This window comes from Boleophthalmus pectinirostris, unplaced genomic scaffold (genome assembly GCF_026225935.1).
Source record: "Boleophthalmus pectinirostris isolate CB_2022bp ecotype Guang Dong unplaced genomic scaffold, ASM2622593v1 HiC_scaffold_14, whole genome shotgun sequence".
In the NCBI taxonomy this organism is placed as follows: domain Eukaryota; kingdom Metazoa; phylum Chordata; class Actinopteri; order Gobiiformes; family Gobiidae; genus Boleophthalmus; species Boleophthalmus pectinirostris.
The window spans coordinates 16,200,952-16,220,805 of record NW_026571047.1 but is presented as its reverse complement, the minus strand read 5'-3'; the positions used below and the strand labels follow the sequence as shown (position 1 = coordinate 16,220,805).

The 19,854-nt window shown below is 37.6% G+C and overlaps 2 protein-coding genes, 1 long non-coding RNA gene and 1 pseudogene across 3 annotated transcripts in view; 3 read left to right on the top strand and 1 right to left on the bottom strand.

Annotated features, from left to right (window-relative positions):
• Positions 1-11,612, top strand: part of LOC110154387 (potassium voltage-gated channel subfamily H member 4-like) — a 53,344-nt gene extending 41,732 nt beyond the window's left edge. Inside the window, 6 exon segments of the mRNA XM_055150166.1 lie at positions 1,199-1,234; positions 2,728-3,092; positions 4,387-4,481; positions 5,130-5,206; positions 10,232-10,257; positions 10,259-11,612. Coding sequence (XP_055006141.1) covers positions 1,199-1,234; positions 2,728-3,092; positions 4,387-4,481; positions 5,130-5,206; positions 10,232-10,257; positions 10,259-11,000 — 1,341 coding nt within the window. The 3' untranslated portion in view covers positions 11,001-11,612.
• A 1,935-nt stretch (positions 11,613-13,547) lies between these two features.
• Positions 13,548-14,397, top strand: LOC110154310 (alpha-neurotoxin homolog 8-like). The gene is made up of 3 exons (XM_020918299.2): positions 13,548-13,705; positions 13,792-13,905; positions 14,081-14,397. Exons 1-3 carry the CDS (start codon positions 13,657-13,659, stop codon positions 14,185-14,187), a joined length of 270 nt encoding a protein of 89 aa, XP_020773958.1. The 5' UTR covers positions 13,548-13,656; the 3' UTR covers positions 14,188-14,397.
• Positions 14,398-15,080: 683 nt separating this feature from the next.
• Positions 15,081-15,198, bottom strand: LOC129407962 (5S ribosomal RNA; annotated as a pseudogene).
• A 2,153-nt stretch (positions 15,199-17,351) lies between these two features.
• On the top strand, positions 17,352-17,878 carry LOC110154329 (uncharacterized). The gene is made up of 3 exons (XR_002318606.2): positions 17,352-17,462; positions 17,523-17,630; positions 17,708-17,878. It is a non-coding gene; the product is annotated as an uncharacterized LOC110154329 (long non-coding RNA).
• The last annotated feature ends 1,976 nt before the right edge of the window (positions 17,879-19,854 follow it).

Genomic DNA, 19,854 nt, shown 5'->3' with positions numbered 1-19,854 from the left:
ATATACAGAGAGAATCAATCTGTATCCAAGACTGGTGTGCAATAGGTCTTAGCCATGACCGAAACCTCAGTAATAAATAAAACTACACTCACAAACAAGTGGTAGATCTATAGAAAAACTGTTGCTAAAATGTACTTGGTATTTCTAGCATAGTATGCAGTAGAAATCTTTTAGTAACACATTTTAGTGCTCAAATGAAGGGAGCAGCAAGCGACATTTCAATTTTTTTCTTACTCAATTAAGTTCCAACAAACCAATTTCACTATGTAGGACACTAGTGCGTTTATAATTGATATGGATGCTCAATTAGAGTCTTGGGAAACTAGTCTTCACTGCAGCTTATTACTCACTGCATGTGGCTTCAGGGCTTGATATCCTACAAAGAGAACATGAACACGAACAGACACCAAATCGACTATTAACAAACTTTAACAAAATTAGGGTCAGATTAGGTTTCTTGTGAATTGTTCAGGATCCTGATTTCAAAGGGGTTGGTGTTTAAATTAAGCAATTAAATTAAAAAAAGCTAGTCCAAGTTTATGCCAACATGCCAGATTAATTTTAGTTTTGTCTGCACACTGCATTTTCAGTTTAAAGGTGCACTGTGTAACTTTTCGGTTGGGGGTCCGCCATTTTCTAGTGTCTATGGAGATGTCATTACTCTGCTTGGAATGTTGTACAATTAAACAGATCTGCCTTACATTTATTCAATTACAGATAGTTTTATTGCTCAAAAATGCCTAAAAATACAGGTGTTGTTGCTGTGAGCAGAGTTGCCTTTACACAGATCTGACCTGTAACTTGGCCTGGTTTGGTCTCCATGAAGAAAGAAAGGTTTAATACTATACTGTGAAACATCCCAGACAAAGCAATAACACCTCCATGGAGAAAAGCATCTTACGAACCCTCCACCAGAAAAGTTCCACAATAAGCCTTTAAAAATGTATTTACTTTTAAGTTTAAAAAGACAGTGAGTTCATTTCACTTTGAGGTTTGAAGAGCTGTGTCCCTGCCCAAGGTTGTCATTAAAAACAACAAAAAGAAAGGACACTTCTGCTGAATAAAACATAAGGACATCAAATGGACTATTGTATTATTCACGTTGAAATCTGGGTTCAATTTGAATTAATGATTTATGATGGAAATATTATGTGAAATCATTTTTATTAGATTTTTTTTTGTTGTTTTCTTTTCGCAGAGTATTGCCAGGTGCCCAAGATCACCGCGACCACATGTGAGTTATGCATATATTCAACTTCTCTTTATCAAACACAACTTATTTAAAAGGATCAAAATGCACTGAACTTTTTCTTATATTGTTGTGTTTTCTCAATTTTTTTATAAGTAAGGACAAATAATTGGAACTGTATTTTTTTTACCTACAGTATAAAGTTAACCTCTTGAAATCCTCCTTATAAAAATTCAAATTAAAATCTATAATATAAAGCAAATAGCAAAATAAACATGATAACAAAAATTATAAATGGAGCGTGACATTAGAAAACATGCATTATGATGTATTCTATTTAATTACTGTTTATTTTTTTCACTCTTAGACACATTAAGAGTGATTACAAACTGAATAAAAATAAAATTACAGAAAATATTACATAGAAGGCAAGTAAGGATACAGTACAATACTGTTTAGAGGTGACCCTGGTCCCTGTTAGCAGAGGCTGTCCAAGGTAACCCCCCTCTGGTTTTCTGGGACATGCTCCATCACCTCGGAGATTTGTGGGGGGTCTGAACAAGGACTTCCCCTACAGGTGGAAACTCATTTGGAGCAGCCTGCACTCCCGGTCCCAGGAGTTAGCGGCGTAGCAACTGGGTCAATTGCTTGTGATTGCTCGTGATTTTCTTTGTCACTGTGCACTTCTCAGATTTTTAGAGGAAATACTGTTCACAAGAGTGTATGAAAGTAGTAAAAGACTCTAGAAATCATATGAAGAATAGTGCATAGTCTGATCTCTTCTCTACTACACCGTATATGCTGATACTTCACAGCTGATGCATTCAACATTCCCTGGGGGGTGATGCTAACTGCAGACATTGCTCTGTTAGAAGCTCTGTTACTCTCTTTAGACTTTAACCTGGAACTACAACAGTTGAGTTGTGCTGTGCTTTAGTCTCAAATAACATTACAGTCACAAGATAGCATTAGACAACAGTTTTTCAGTTAGTCATTCTCATTTTTGCTGAAAATCAAACCCTTAAACAAGTCCATGAATGCTCACTCATATTGATCAAAGACTCCTGAAAAATTTCTAATTAAATAAATGTTGTATTTTTTCTCGAATTTCCAGATTCATCTTAAAATAAAATTGGTACTAGTTATTTTTAATGTGTGCATTGTGTCACCATAGTAACTGCTGAACATTCCGCTGTATATAGGCTACATACATGCAGAACACCCCCAGCATGATGTCCCTGCAAAGTCAGTTTGTAATTTTGAGATTTTGTCTATTTAGCTGTTACTTTATTTTAATGTTGTCATATAAAATTGAATATACACTGTTTATGCATTTTTATTCAAAACAGACACTGTGAGTCATGAACCATTGTACCGATCCCAAATTTGAGGCTTATTTCAAGAAGAACATCTGGCAAAACATTCTAACTGAGAATGCACATAAACAGAACAAAAACACAACATTAGGATAATTGAAACAAAATGTTGAGCTGTAAAAAGTTTAATTGTTTTGTAACTAACGTATTTTCCACTTGAAGGAATCCAGACTTCCATCCATCGTAGAGACCCAGAGCGATGACTCGGATCACCAATCACCAGTCACTCGTTCACGCCGTAACCTCCTGCTGCCCAATTTCAGCAGCCCCGTCCGGCGCACCTCCCTGGGCAACCTCCTGGGAGACGAGCTGCGCCAGTTCACCGCCCTGAGGCACTGTCGATCGCCCAACCTTAGCCGCAGTATCCCCATGCCCTCTCTCTCCCCCCAGCCCCACTCCAGACGGGAGCACAGAGCGGCCACCTCCCCCTGTATCTCCACACGCGCCAAGTCAGAGGCAGAGCTGAAGCCTTCGAAGCTGCTCATCCCAACTGTCACCTGCTTTGGCCCTCCTGACCTCAGCCCCAGGTATTAGTAATGAGACTGAGGTTCAAATAGTACCGTTATGCATTATTTGAACCTGAATTCTGTGAAAGGTCTTATATTAGGCAAAATTGATTCTTGTGAGATTTTAGCCATGTTATAATGTTGTTACCTCATCAAAAACATACATCATTCACACATGTTTGAGTAATTCTGCTTTACTGGGCTGTCTGCATCTCCAAACTCAAAATGGTCTGTTCCACCTTGTGATGTCATGAAGTGGTAGTTTTCAAGTTAACAGTTACCTTTTACATTTTGTTTAATAGCGATTGGAAATTCCAGGGCTAAAATTATCCAAATTATTCTAGTGAAGGTGTATGGACTTTAAAAACACAGTGGAGCACTTCTTGTATTACCATGTGGAACCAGGTGGAACAGAGTGTTCTCTGTTGGAAAGAAGAAATAAATATGCAGGGCTTGTTTGTTAAACAAAACACAACTCCATGTATGTTTTTGATAAGGGAACAATATAGATTTTAGAAAAAAAAAAAAAAGTTATATAAGCCATTTAATGTATGTATACAGTTACTGTCAATTAGTCATATTTACTGCCATGTAATTATGTTATGGGTCTTTTTATTTGTTTATCCTTTTTTTAACCAGATTGAGTGGGACTGAAGAGTTATCTTACCTTCCTTGGATAAATACAAGAAACAAAGAAATATTAAGACATTTTCAACACAAAAATGGTCTTATTCAAAAAATATTACATCTATGGTGTCACTGTTACTCTTTACTATTTATTATTGATTTTAACATAATCTACAACCTAGAAGCATCATTACCCAAAATACTATACCGAGCCTCTAGACCTAAGATTCATGGATGTATAGAAAATCTATTTTTATTGGACAATCATTTTTAGAATGATAGAACTGCACCATTTTACTCAAGTAATAAAAAAAAAATCTATTTAAGATCAGAATATTTCTTCTAGTGTTCAGATACCATGCTGAGCTCTCTTTGGGTGATCAGCTTAATGTATTAGACGAGATGGCTCTAATTTCATGCTACTGGAAACTGCTCCTCTGAGTATGATGTAAATAAATTATAAGATTGCGCGTTATCCACCTGCTGTATTCATAATGTACGTGTGTGTGTAAGTCATCCTGCAGAAATGGCTAGACTTTGGTCATAGAGCTCAAGTGTCCCCTCCTCCAGACTCAGCATAGATAGGCACATGCCAGCTGTAGCTATCAAGGCACCATTTGAGTGTTAATGATATGCCCAAAAAGATATACAATTTCACCAACTCTCAACTTCCACCTCAATCTTTCAGAGTCGTAGATGGAATTGAGGACAACGGGCACACTTTTCATTTCAACGTGGAGCACAGTGAGCCCAAAACACGCCCAGGAGGGAGCAGCACCCAAGGTAAGGCCAGCTCAGCTGGGAGGTCCCATGGGTGCCTTGAGGTTCAAACTATGGTCATTATAAAGCAGCTATCAGGAAATATGAGAAGATAAATGAAATGAAATGTCCTTCAGTTGTCAACAAAGTCACAGACAAAGCAGATCATCTAACCTGAGCTGTTTCCAATGATGGCAGGCATCCTGGGACACTATCAACTTCAACTTGTGTCTAACTAATTAGGTAAATGGGCCATTTGAGCTACTGCAAGAAAATATGATTCATATTTTAATACTTTACAAATTGTACCACTTGAACTGTCATTGAACTGTCCTTTTTTAAGCTGTAGACTATTGTTATTTCTATGACACAGTTTATACAAGCTAATAAAACAAAAGCCACATATTCTAAAATAAAATAAAACAAACAAAATGTAAAAATCGACTCTCACAAACACAAATTTTAAGTTTCCATTTTTGGGTTTAGTCCACAGTTCCACTATTTTTAAAGCTTATATCTCTGTCTTTTGCTGTCTACATCTGTTTTCTGTTGTGTGACTAAATATCAGTTAAAGTCACTATATATAAATAGATACAGTAATTACCAAGATATAGACCCTGCATAATGTAAAGTATGTTCTTCCGTAATGTTTCTAACGTGCTCATTTCACAGATACAAAACAGGCCACTGCCACTTTACTCCTGGAAACAGAGGAGGTCCGGGTGACCATCGGTGCATTAAATCAAAAGGTAAAACACGCAATGCTTAAATTTGCACTATGGAACTTTTCTGGTAGAGGGGTGATTGTCTCCAAAGAGATGTTATTGTTTTGCCTGTCAAGTTTCACAGTATGGCATTAAACTTTATCTATTTGTTTCACTGACTCAAATACAGACATTTTGCTTTAAAAATTCCTTTTAAAACATGCATTTCTGTGATTGAGCTCATCACTCCCCAGATCTGACCTGTAAATTGGCCTGGCTCCCTCACCTGCTTGTCTTCATACAGACGGATAAGTTTAATGCCCAACTGCAGCAAACATTCCAGGCAAAGAAATAATATCTCTATGGAGACAAGCAGGCGATAGACCCTTCACTTGAAAAATTACTTATTACAATATTTCCATCTCAGTTAGTGCCATCTTCTCTTCCCCCATATCTCCTGCCTGTAGCATCTTGTATCTGTGCGTTTTTATTTTAATGTAAACTGAGGCAGGTGCAGGAGCGTACTGTGTGGAGCTTTAATTCATCAGGCCTGACTCTTGTGTTATGCACTGGAGAGGAGCTGTTCTGCTGACTGTAGAGAAAATCCACCAGCCAAGCTCTAGTTCTGTACCCGTGGCCCCTCTGTTGCCCCTTTAGCTTTTATTTTGGTCTAGTTCTAAATGTTCTGCCCTTCACTCTTCCCAATGTGCGTCATGCTGCTGCGCTCCCCGTGCCTTTGTGGGTTTTGCCTGAGTAAGAACCAAGTTATTTCAAAGTTGTTACCATTGACGTGAAAGCTACAGTATATGTGAATATTTTCTTCTTTGCATAATTTTTAAACATTAGCTTATAGTGCAAAAGTCTTGACAGTTCCTTATAGTCAGGGAGCCAAAGTCTCAAAAGCTCTAGAAAATGGGTTGAACCTGACATCGCCTGCCATACTTTTTATTTGTGTTTTTTTTGTTAACTGTGACCCTGAGAACCATTAATTGGAGGGTCTGCTCTTCCGGAAATATCGCGGAAAAAAAATTTGGCCATTTTAGTGTAGGTAACCTTCATTTTGTGATAGAAAATTTTGAAAAAGGAAACATTTCCTCAAATCCTCAGTGGATTGGGTAAGTTGTCTACAAATGCATTCCAGATGCAAAGAACACATGTGGTGACAACATTCAGTGAAAAAAATATTCATAAAACACATTTCTACATGATTTTGGCTCAATTTAATGCCAAAAAATAAGGCATTTTTTCACTTTTTTCCAATATTTTCATCTTTACCTCATTGGCAATCAACTATTCCCCCAAGTTTTGACATCAGCCAATATGCCATTCTTTTCTTCAAACAGTATATAGTTATTCCACAGAAAAAAATATAAAAATCCAACCAAAATCAATGGATCTGTGATGATTTCTTTACCATCAACAGGCCCAGAACCTCAATAGAAAGTTAGGCTACTCTCAACATTCCATAAGGCACACTGGATATTTAGCATGGTTGTTAATGTCCACATTATTAAACATCATGGTCCCTCACTCCACCTTGTTCACAAATTTAAAAAGTCAATGCCAAAGTGAAAGGCACCAGCTGTTCACCAAGAAACACCTTCCACTGCAAAGATGTGATGTTGCTGTAAAACCACAAGAACAAGAAAGTGCAGTGCAGTCTGTTTGTCTTCTGTACGTGTCACGTGTCAACAAACGGGATTTTACTTTGATGGTGCTCCACATACAAAATGTTCTCTGCAAACACAGGATGAGTTAGGAAGCCAAAGGTTTCCTTTTTGGTTCTTCCAGTGGATCAATCCTGCCCATCACCTTCACCTTTCACTATTTTTCAATTCTGTTGGGAAGGGAAACAGTTTGAACAGAGGTTTGCAGTCACACACATCTGATTCACTTTTGCATTTATGGAGTTCGCAAACAAATTTCTCGAGTCGTTTTCCGCTGTTAGGATCCAACAACCACACAATTAACGATATCTGAATCACAAAACTAAAATATGACAATATCAGAACCAGAAACAAAAGTGATATGGTTCAAAAGTCTTGAAAAGATCGACTTTGACAATAGACACATTCCACTGGGAAAACAAACATGGAGGTTTGATGCTCACTTTTTTGGAAAATCCTTCCCAGTATGGATTACACAATGACTGGAAGTCTGAGATTCTTGATGCATCATCTATAGGACGCCCAACAAAAACTCTGGCATAGCCAAACCAAATTTGGTACACAGATGCACCATGGGAATAGGGACAAAAAAGTATATTAACAGGAAGTCGGCCATATTGGACTGATCGCGCGACTTGGCGCCAAAGGCGCATTTTCTTGTCCTCATATTTGAATGAACTCGTCCTAAGGCGTTTGACCCACACTCACTAGAATCATTCTGTATCATCTAGACGAGTGAGACATTAAAAGTTGTTTAAAGCTTTTTAAAACAGTTGTTGCTGTGGCAACGGTGCAAATTTCGGGTTTGTTTTTGCAGCTAGCCATCAAACTTTGACGCGTGATAATTCGCACAAACTTTGCCCAAGTTGACTCAAACTTAAATTGTTGGTGGACACTCCGACCCTGAACAGATTTATATAAGAAAATCTAAACTGGACGCAATAGCGCCTCCTAGGGAGGTTGTATGGAACAATATAATTTTACTTTGTCGTAGGCATGTAAAATCTGGTACACACATTCGTGGCCTGGTCTTAATGAAAAAAGTCAATGACGCCCACACTCCATCTCACATCGTGTTGCCATGGCAACTGGCCAAAAATCTGTCTTCACCAAGGGGACGTCCCAACAAAAACTTTGATGTACTCAAACCAAATTTAGTACACAGATGCATCATGGGAATAGGAACACTAAAGTATATTGTGACCACGCTCTCTCCCAAACCGGAAGTCCACCATCTTGGATAAAAAAAATTTAAAAAATCAACAAATACAGAAATTGAGAAAAATAGTAGGGTTCGGTTAAGATCAGGGGTTAGGGTTAGGTTAGGGCAGGGGTCGGCAACCCAAAATGCTCAAAGAGCCATATTGGCCCAAAAAAACAAAAACCATACCTGCCTGGAGCCGCACAAAATGAAAAGTCTTATATAAGCCTAATATGAAGGCAACATAGGCTGTCAGTATATTAGCTATATAAGCCTACTATTAAAATGACTTAGTAGGCTACAAATACAAATTGAGCATTCATGATGACACAAATCCCTTTTGCGACCCTCTTATACTCGGTGCGCCGTCTGTAGCCACTGAAATCCGGTGGTTAGTGTTTACTCCTTTGTCATTTAAGCCCCGTTTACATGTACACGGTTATTTTTTAAAAACAGAGACATTTCCCTGAGTTTGTATACATCGTTTACACGTTAATTCGCCTCTGAAAACGAATCTTTCTAAAAACTCTGGCTAGAGTGGAGATTTTGGAAAACTCTGGTTTCACGTTTGCGTGTAAACAGAGATAAACGGAGTTTTAGGAGCTGACGCGCTGAAAGTGCGACCAACGTTTACCTGTTGCTTTGACGATGATGATGGAAGCATTCAGAGCAGCGGTCACATTTCTTCTGATTGTGCATAGGAGCACTCATAAAATAAACCCGGAGCAGAAGCTCTGAACTCGGGCAGCAGCGCTAAACACATGGGAGCAGTCAGCGCGCAGCCCCTCAAGACGGGTCTGGGGGTCCAGTGTTGATTGTCCGGAGGCTTCGTCCTCCGTGTCCTGGTTCCAGACGGGGGCGAGCAAGACCAGCGCGCAAAGGACTGGGTCCGAGTGCTTCAGTGCCATCATCTGTGCGCTGGTTCCGTGCGGGAAAAGCGAGAATGCGCTGTGGATCACAGGTCCGGGTGGGCTGCTCCGGTCCTCCTTGCTCGACCGCGGCTGGTTCCAAGTTGGTGCAAAGCATACGGACAGAAGCGTGAATCCCGTTTGGTTCGTTATATGTTGTTCTGAGCAGTCTGTCTGTGCACGTGTTTTTTTGTTTTTTGTTTTTTTTCGGGGAAAGCGCTTCTCAGGTGGAGGCACCGGATACCACCCCCGCTTCAGCTCATCTATTTGTTCTGCTGAAACATTTTTCATGTGTTTGCATTTGCACACACAGCTGATGGATCAGATCCATGACCAGAGATGAACGAGGGTTTTACCCCTAAAGAAACCATATTAAAACAACAACCAAAAAAATCATTTCTTTTCCATTTTCACTCATTTTTGAAAAAGCTCCAGGGAGCCACTAGGGGAGTGCTAAAGAGCTGCATGCGACTCCGGAGCTGCGGGTTGCCGACCCCTGGGTTAGGGGTAAGGTTCGGGTTAGGGCTAGGGTTAAGGTTAGGCTAGGGTTAGGGCTATGGTTAGGAGTTCACGTAGGTTTAGGGATTAGTGTTAATTTAGAAGTTAGATCAATGAGTAAGGTTCATTCGTGGGGCACGGCATGTGCAGAGCTCAACGTGGCATGGGCGTGGCATAGGCTCGAGCGAGGGCCGATCATTGCCGCTTGCGGCTATATTATATATATATATATATATATATATATATATATATATATATATATATATATATATTTTTTTTTATTATTATTATTATTTATTATTTAAACGATGCCTAGGCCATGATGTTTAATAATGTGGACATTAACAACCATGCTAAATATCCAGTGTGCCTTATGGAATGTTGAGAGTAGCCAAACATTCTATTGAGGTTCTGGGCCTGTTGATGGTAAAGAAATCATCACAGATCCATTGATTTTGGTTGGATTTTTATTTTATTTTTTTTGTGGAATAACTATACTGTTTGAAGAAAAGAATGGCATATTGGCTGATGTCAAAACTTGGGGGAATAGTTGATTGCCAATGAGGTAAAGATGGAAATATTGGAAAAAAGTGAAAAAATGCCTTATTTTTTGGCACTAAATTGAGCCAAAATCATCATCATCATCAATCATGTAGAAATGTATTTTATTTAGTCTACTTCTTCCAGTTTTTCCACAGATTTGTATACTGTATCTTATATAATTTTACTGTACCATGTTTTGTTAGCCTGCTAATTGCCATTAACTCACTTATGACTGCATGTTTGCTCTATGCAGATGGAAACATTAAACCAGGAAGTGTCAGCTCACCAAGAACCTGCACCACATGATGCATCTGTTGGAGGCTCACGTTTCCTCTCATCACTTCAACCCCACCCATGGGACGCACCACTACAGCAACCCTCCTCACGCCTCAGCCCCCAGCTCAGACACAGGGGGGCGTCAGACTGTCCCAACTGCCCCCCCTTCAGGACTATGGGGCCACGTGGTGCACAGTCCCCGCTCCTCCAGTCCGACTGCCACTAGACAGACTGTTGAAAGTACGAGCAGCGTGGTTACAACTCACTCCTGGACAGGGTCTTCTCTCCTGTGCTCTAACTTTCAGAGTGTGGACAACAAACCCCCAAATAGTTCGATCAGCCAATCCCAGCCCACTTTGTGCCTCCAACCTCCAAATACTGACTCTTGCCTTCTGTCTACAGGGGAATCTACTCAGAGCCTTCAAGTTCAGTCACTAAGTTCATACCCTCTCCTCTGTCCTCCACCAGAAAATAAACCCTTACTACAAGCTTCAAATTCATCTCATAATCTAACTCCAGATATAACAGTTTTATCTATGGCACCATCTCCTCCAGTGCACCCTAGGAACGCTCCACGCTCCTCTTTGGATTTAGGAAGGCTACGTGGTGAGGCTCAGGAGCGCCCCCTAGCTGAACACGAGAGTTTGGAGTCTCTTCTGGGTAATGAAGGGTCACAGGAGAGACGGGACAGTGGAGTCCAGACACAAAGCACAGAGCAGTCCTGGTGTCTAGACCTAACAGAGTAAAGCACAAGACTTTCATAAAGGGACCATTCATATGCTACAGTGTTCAGAGACTCTATTAGACATACACTGATCAGGTATAATTTTGTGAGCACAGAGAGATAAAGTTTGAAACGAGACGTAGCAGCTGTGAAGTGGATAGTAGACAGTGCCCTCATGTGGTCAAAAAGACAAACTACACCTGCTCAACTTAACTGAAGAAGTTAGTTTTGTTGCATTTAGCGTGTCATGGTTATAATAATGTTATATCTGATCATGTATGTGCAAAATTTCCTTTTTAAAGACCGGGGCTATATCATTGTCCATCTTTGTGTGACCTCATCCATTTCTATGCAAACGCATGTCATGGCTTTACAGAAGTGTGTCTGCTTTGGGTTTCATATATTGTATTACTCTCTTTAACTACACATGGTTACACCTGTTACCTCCTTGCATGTTAAAGTTGTTTGATATTTTTTACTACGGACCAGGTTTTATAATCAGTGTGGAAGAATTTTACTTGACAATCTGTTGGTCTTAGGCCACAGTGATTGCATGATTTCATTCTCTGGATCTGAAACAGGAAGTCACACACCGCATAGACAGTTTGAATGTGTCTTTAGGAGCAACTTATTATGCGTTATGAGATATTTAAATTACAGACAAAATATCCAGGAAATTGTCATATTCATTATCAAACCTCCATTGAAGACAATGTACAGTAATTTGATATACTGTACTTTTCAGGGGATTACAAATAATTTTCCTTTATGCTCTCACTTGAATGCAGTATTTCTACACTCCACATTTTAAATCAAAATTACTTATCCAAGCCAACACAAATGTCTCAACTTTTGACATTATTTATTCACATTTATTACTTCTGGTTAAGCTGTCACTTTATCTTAATGATAATCATAAAATACTGAGAGTATTCAAATGTTATTTTTGAAATATTTCTCTTGGATGACTAAATAAAACAGGATGCAAAATTTTTTATTGTGTTTTTTACTCTACTTTGAAATCTCCTTTCAATACAGATACAGTTATCACAGAAGAAAAGATTTGCAATAAGCATAGAAGTATTTAGATGTAGTAAGCATAGTTAGAAAAATAATATCAGAAGCAGCTATAGAAATTCCAATACATTTTTTTTTACTATTCAGTATCTTGCCACAGTATCACCTGGATGCACATCAAAATTAACACACCTTTAATTTTAAAAAGTGCATGTTTTGTAGAAATGTTGTGGTCCTTTCATAAACAGCTCTTGTGTAAATCCGGTAGTTTCGACAAAGGGGCAGATGGGGCCAAGGCAGCTGTCATTAACGCCACTAAATAACTATCTAAATGTTTTGGTGCACACTTTTGGTTGATCCATCTGACTTTTCTGTCCAATAATTTAATCCTATCCAAATGCTTAAATTCACATTATTTGGGGACATTTTGTAGTCATGACTCATGTGTTATATCTATTTATTTAAGTACAGCACTGGTAGTTTGACCTGGTAATCTGACCTGTAACAAATATTTAACAAATAACTCTTTTAACACAATGAAAGGTATACTATGACATACTTTTATACCTCCATATACTGTTGATTGAAATTATTGTCATAAAATGACCACTGTATTCTACAAATATCACATGAAAAAGCTTGCCTGAGTAAAAAAAAATATATGAGAGCTTAAACATGAAAGATCAGGCCTGAATCTAGCCTGTAGCATTTGGGTGGGCAGACATAGTAATATAATACCAATTTTTACATTGTTTACATTGGTTAGTTTCATAGGGTGGACAAAAACCAACATATATGGGATAATAACAACACAACAGCACAACAGGAGCCAGCCTTTTTCAGGTTTTTGTAACATGTGCTCATTTTTTGTCCAATAGGCCACGGAAAAGTTGTTGCTGTACTGATGTTTAGTTAAGGGTTTCATGCCTATGAGAGTGGTACAAAGTACATATGTTCATAAATGTGTAATCCAGTGCTTTCCAGATAAATAAAACATGGGATGTCACATAGATTTTGGGAAATAAGCCATTTAGACAAGCTGTAATAACTTATTCTACAACAGACTTTGATGCTGTCAGGTCAAAGTATGTCTGTCAATGAAATAACATCACCATAGAGATCTCCATAGATCCAGAGATAAGAAGGTGATGGACTCCTCATCAGAAAAGCTACATAGTACACCCTTTAATCTCTTCAGCAACCAAAAGATAACCTACTACAATTGTTTTTGTTTTTAATTTGTATTTGTATTTCTGGTTACAACAACTATTTAATGTCTTGCATTATCAACAGCATCAGATAAATGTTCATATCAGAGAGCTGTGAAACTGCTAAATACTCAAAATAAAAACAGCTATTGGGCCTCTGCTGGTGCTGCAACAAATGAGTGTTTTGTTGTATAAAGATCATGTTTAAAGTTTTAATTGTCAAGGCGAGGTGCTGAAATGCAGATACATAACATACAAGTAGGTAGGTTTATTTTTTGACTCACACAAAAGTTGTAGACCTTATGTTCCTATTCTTGCCTGTTTCTCAATAATGTTGCAACTGAGTGTTTTCCTGTTTGCAACAACAACCAAACTATAAAAGATGAGCTCAGGAACTAAAACAGAATATTGAGGCATCAGGAATTCGACAATTCAAGAGCAAAGACCTAGAAAATGAAGAGAACAGTTATCTTGCTGATAGTGGTGGTTGTGCTCAGTCAAAGTAAGTTAGTTTTATTTGTCATTAAGAATTTTTTTTAATCGCACATATTACCCTACCTGTGTTTTTAAAAATCTGATTTTTTTAAGGCTATGCTTTGAAATGCAACTGTGGAGGACTGAAGAGTTGCCCCAGTGGTGGAGTGGAAACGTGCCGTAGCTTCAGTGATGTGTGTGGTAGTGTCATTATAACTGCTGGAGCAAGTAAGTATATAGGCCTATTTAGTTATGGAGCTGTGTACCCAAACTTTTATATATCAAGTACAAGTTAATCCCACAAGTCATCCAATAGGAGGCGCCACACTTGTTCAATAACACAGTATATACCAGAACCTCTCTTTTTATCTCTAACATCCTCTTTTGCTCTTGTTTTTCACAGTTCCTAACTACTTCAGTGGCTGCATGTCTGCGTCCCAGTGCACCTCTCTCAATCAGCCTGGTATATCCACTGCTTTCTGTTGCAGAAGAGACCTGTGCAACAGATGAATGCAGAGGTTTCAGACTGGAGGGGTAAAGGGTACTGTTTATCCAGGGCCCTTTACAAAATCTGTAAACTGTATGCAGTTTTTATGAAGTGATGTAATACTTGCCCACCAAGATGATTTGTACTCATGATTTGTACCCAGAATGTACCACTCTTCCTGGGTAAATGTAAATTTGTGATTGGAGCAAATGTCAATAAAGACTGTGCATGAATTTCAGCTTTCTTGTTTTTGTGTACTTCGGCAAAACTGCTAATTTGAGGATGTATTTGTTAGATGGATTAAGCAAAATGGACTCTCGTGAGCTTTAAGCCATGTTATAATGCTTGTTAGCTCCTCAAAAATATACCTGGAGTTGTATTTTGATTCATTCACACATGTTATAAGTAATCATCTCCAAAGTTCAAAATGCTCTGTTCCACCTTGTGGTGTCATGAAGTGGTAGTTTTCAAATTACCAGCTCCTTTTATCTTTAATTCAGTAGAGATAGGCATTTCCAGAAGATCCAAGTGAAGGTGTATGGAGTTTAAAAACACAGTTTCTTTATTATTACATGACATAAAGTGCAACAGGGTCTTTTCAGTTTGAGAGAAGAACTCAGTCTAAATATACAGGGTTTGTGTGTTAATAATGAATAATAATGCATCAGTTTTATATGGAGCTTTTCTGAACACTCAAAGATGCTTTACAGCATTATTCATTCCCTCCACACTCAGTAGTGGTTAGCTACTATTGTAGCCACAGTTGCCCTGGGGCAGACTGACAGAAACGAGGATGCCAATCTGCAGCCTTGGCCCCTCCAACCACCAGCATCACACACACAGACCACTTTCATACTAGGCAGTGTGGGTGAAGTGCCTTGCCTAAGGACACAACAATAGTTTTGAGACTGGCACCCCCCTGTGGCGCCTGATTTTCCTAGCGGTCTCCCATCCAAGTACTAACCCGACCCAGCCTTGTTTCGCTTCTGAAATCTGACGGGATCAGGCTTTGACAAACTGGTATGGCCACAAACATGTTTAACATGAAACAAAACACAACTCCAGGTGTGTTTATGATTAAGAAACACAACAGTCCTTTAAAGAACCGTTTTAAGTAATCAATAAAGAACTGTGAGTTTTTAAATAATGCTTGAATGATGCATATCATTTATTTATAAATTCAGGTCTGCTGGCTGCAATTGTTTACTTACAGGCACTATGCCATGCAATTGCACTTTTTTTTTTTTTGTTTGCTGATAATTGTGTAATCCAGTAGAATCCAGAGCAAATTAATAATGAAAGCCTAAATAAACTTTGGAAGCTGTAATATCGATTCATTTAGAAAATTAAGGTGATTGTGGCTCTGTTGGTGCTCGTGCTGCTCAGTCACAGTAAGACTCATTAAAATTAAGTTTAATTAACTTTAAAATTAATACTTAATAAAAACAATCGAAAACAAACTCAATTTTCAGGTGAGATTTTGAAATGCAAATGTGGAGTGAAGTAGTCCTGTGCTTGGGAAACGTGTTCTGGAGCTGAAATGAAATGTGGCACTAAAGTACGCCTGGTGTTTCCACGATGTACGTAACTTTTACAATCCTGCCAATGCATGTATGTGGATTTTTATTTTTATTTTTTTATTTGTCTTGTGGTAACCTTTTCAGCTTCAGCACATGTTAAAGGCTGTATGACTGACACTCAGTGCAGACTGCAGGTAGACACAATGAACAATCGAGTCACAACCTGCTGTTGCTCTGACCTTTGCAACTAACATCTGTGGATCTGATTATGGATTACTTTATGTGATTTATATGTGAAGAAAGTATTAATAAAAATCCTATACACATTTCTGTTGCCTTGTAATATTATCCTACTCTAAAGAAAATCCAGATGATTCTGCTGCTGGTGCTTAATTAAAGTATGGTCTTGAATGAATGGGCCTGAAAACCAATCACAGCAGCGACAAAGATGTAAGTTAATCTTATTTGTAGTAAAATAGGCAAAAACTGATCAGGCCAAGACATTTCCATTAGAACCCCATATACTTTATTTAGTAAAATAAAAGAAAAAGTTTATTTAATATTTAGTCCAAGTTATAGAAATGTAAAACACTCAAGTAAAAGTAAAAGCACCACATGAAAAATTTACTGTAATATATGAAAAATGTCTTATAAAAGCTTCAACTGTAGTGGTTTTCATAAAGATTGGTGCAGAATTTTGTTCAACAGAAACGACTGAATCAGTAGTTTTTCATAGGTGTCTTTATTTGTATATTTTGGTTTGCTCAAACTATGAACGTGTTGTTTTATCCTGTTCAAAAATGTAGTGGAGTAGAAAGTACAAATACGTGCTCACAAATGTAGTGAAGTAGTGAACATGTAATACAGGCCCACCAAGATGATTTTTCTCAAGGTCCAGAATTTTGTACCTCACCCATGAATAAATGTAAATTTGTGATTGGAGCAAATGTCAATAAAGATTGTGCATGAATACAAACATGACTGTTGTTATGTAATTGAGCAAAGTACTGCCTATTTGAGGATGTGCTGAACTGATGCATTAAAGGTTCTATAGTTCTATATTATGCAAAATGGACTCTTGTGAGCTTGTTGTGTTTTGTTTCATTCACAGTTGTTATAAGTATTCATCTCCAAAATGCTCCTTGGGATGTCATCTTGTGGTAATTTTTAAGTTATCAGCTCCTTTTATGTTTAGCTCAGTAGAGATTTCAGAAGATCCCAGTGAAGGTGTATGGAGTTTAAAAACACAGTGGAGCACTTCCTTTATTACCACATGACATCACAAGGTGGAACAAAGTGTTTTCAGTTTGAGAGAAGGACTCAGCCTAATTATGCAGAATTTGTAAACAAATGTGAACAAAACAAAACACAACAACATTATAACTTGGATCAGAAAATAGCATACTATGAGTCCTTTAAGGCAGTCATTTTAAAGGATAATTAATGGACTGTAAATTTTTAATTAATGCTTGAATGGTACATATCAGTTATTTGTAAACTATGCTCTTATCATGTTTTGGGAGGTAATGGTTGGCTGCAGTTGTACTAACAGGCACTGTGCCCTACAATTGCACAAAAGTGTTTTTTTGTACAGTTTGTCAATATTTTTGTAATCTAGTAGATTCCAGACTGAAATAAGATAATTATATAAAAGCTGGGAACTAAACAGACACAAAGCACAAACACAAAATCATCAACATCCAGGAGCTGTAATATTATCCTTGTCGAGAAAATGAAGGCGATTGTGGTTCTGCTGGTGGTCGTACTGCTCACTCAAAGTAAGTCTTATAAAATTAACAAATACTAAATGAAAACAGGAAACTAAACTCAATTTTCAGCTGAGGCTTTGAGATGCAACTGTGGAGGGAGGAAAACCTGTGCTTGGGAAACTTGTTCTGGACCTGAAACGAAATGTGGCACTAAAGTAAGCCTGGTGTCGCGACAGTGTAAGTAACTTTTACAATCATGCCAAAGAATGTTTGTGGATTTAGAATTTTTATTTTTTTTATTTTACAATTTTCAGATTACATTAAAGGCTGCATGACTGACAGTGAGTGCAGTAGGATGGTTCAAGCACCGATAATCACAACTTGCTGCTCCACTGACTTTTGCAACTGACATCTGTGGATCTGATTATGTATTACTTTGTGTGATTTATATGTGAAGAAATTATCAGTAAAAATCCCATATGCAATTTCTGTTGCCTTGTAATATTATCCTATTCTAGACAAAATTAAGATGATTCTGCTGGTGGTGCTTAGTCAAAGTACAGTCTTGTAAACTATATTAATAATACAAAATTAATGGGGCTGAAACCCAAACATAGTTGAGACAAAGATGTAAGTTAATCTTGTTTGTACTAAAATGCACAAAAGCTGATCAGACATTGTCATTAAAACCCCATGTACTTTAGTTAAAAAAAAATAAAAATAAAAAAAAAGTATTAGTATTTATTTCAAGTTTACTTGTGTAGCTCTTTAGCAATCAAAGATAGCCAGTGGTGGAAAAAGTACAACATTTTGTTATTTGAGTAAAACTACAGATACTGGAGCAAAAAAATACTCAAGTAAAAATATAATTACCAAAGTTAAAGTATTAAAGTACCTGTTTTTACATAAGGGCCAAAATATACTTAAAGAGTAAAAAGTAAAAGTATTTTGCACATATTTTGAGGTCTCTAGTGATTTTGATAAAGATTTGTGCAGAATTTTGTTCAACAGAAAAAAATAATCAATTAAACAGCAATAGACATTACCAGCAGTAATAAAAGTCTGAGAAAAATAAAAGATTTTTGTTGTGCTGTGGCCTAGTTTGAAGATTGGGATTTCTTTTCAGTGGGCACCAAGCCACAACATATTTTCAAAATCAATTCAAGAGGGCAAAACCTGATTGAGTATTCAGAGAGATCAGAAAGAAATGACTTGAGTTGGATTTTTATATGTCATTTAAATAATTTTATAATTCCAAAATTCAATCAGATTTTAAAAATGCATGTAACCACAGCCATGATAGATTGATCCTCTAGTACTACTCAGTACAAATGTTATTTTACTCCAGAAATAAGTAATAAGTGCAAAGAAAAAGCTTACATTTACTGAACAAGCACAGGTTACTATAGTAGCAAAAGTACAAAATAGTAGTCCAATAAGTTACTCCAGAGTAAAAAGTATTTCAGAAAACTACTACTCAAGTAAGAGTAACATAAAGATCTGGTATTTTCAAAGGATAGACACCAAAATGAAACAAACCATATCTGAAGGAGTGCTGCACGAAAACATAAATATTCAAATCATTTAATATTGTCAACATAAAGCTTTTGTCACTTGTAGTTACTCACAATGGGAAGAAAGTACAATATTTTTAAATAGTTACTCAAATAAATGTATTGGGCCATATTGTAATCCTTCTGACAGGCTTGCCCTGGACTCAGTGTATGTAACACGATGATTTAGGACAGTTATGAGCTATTTATGAGCTACTTCAACTGACAAAAACAAAAATGTTGGTGTAATGTCTCCTACATATATTTCATTGTTGTCATGTGTTGTCATGCTCACTTGACACAGGCTCTGTTTCTTTTTTATTTTATTTTTTTAGGGTCTATGGCCTATTTTAGGGTCTATTTCATTTATTTAAAAAAACAAACAACTAAATATATTTGGTCTAATGCTAGTAGTAGTAATGAGTAGCAGTAAGCTAACTAACTTTAACTGTGACTGTCAATGTTGCTGGATGTCCATGAAAATTGGATAAAGTAGCCACAAATTGTACAAAAGAGTAACAGTACATACATATAATATATATATAGTTTCACTGTTTTAGCTGCAGCTCTGTGTGAAAAGGCAAAGGATTGTAACTCATTAATGCTGTGATGTTGTTCTGTCAGCCTGCTGAGAGCCGCAGCCCTAGTTCCTCCTCCTCTGCCTCACCTGTGCAGAGCCCTGGCTTTCAGGTCAGTCTTTTCTTTGTCTTTTGCATGGTTTATTCAAATCTAAGATTACATACTTGAATTTAGTCTACATAAATGATTCTTTCTGTATGTCCATCAGCCACCAAGGAGCCCTCGACCCCCTTCTGCTGACTCTCTGGCACCCCCTGTGGATCAGGAGCAGCGTGGTGGTGCTCACCATGTAAGCCCTTCACAAAAGACACTATGTCCATTGAATGGAA

Excerpts from the sequence above, each read along its gene's own strand:
- LOC110154310 (XM_020918299.2), top strand. The coding sequence starts at position 13,657 with ATGAAGAGAACAGTTATCTTGCTGATAGTGGTGGTTGTGCTCAGTCAA. Across the intron at positions 13,706-13,791 it reads GGTGGTTGTGCTCAGTCAAA|GCTATGCTTTGAAATGCAAC; the intron begins GTAAGTTAGTTT and ends GATTTTTTTAAG. Across the intron at positions 13,906-14,080 it reads CATTATAACTGCTGGAGCAA|TTCCTAACTACTTCAGTGGC; the intron begins GTAAGTATATAG and ends TGTTTTTCACAG.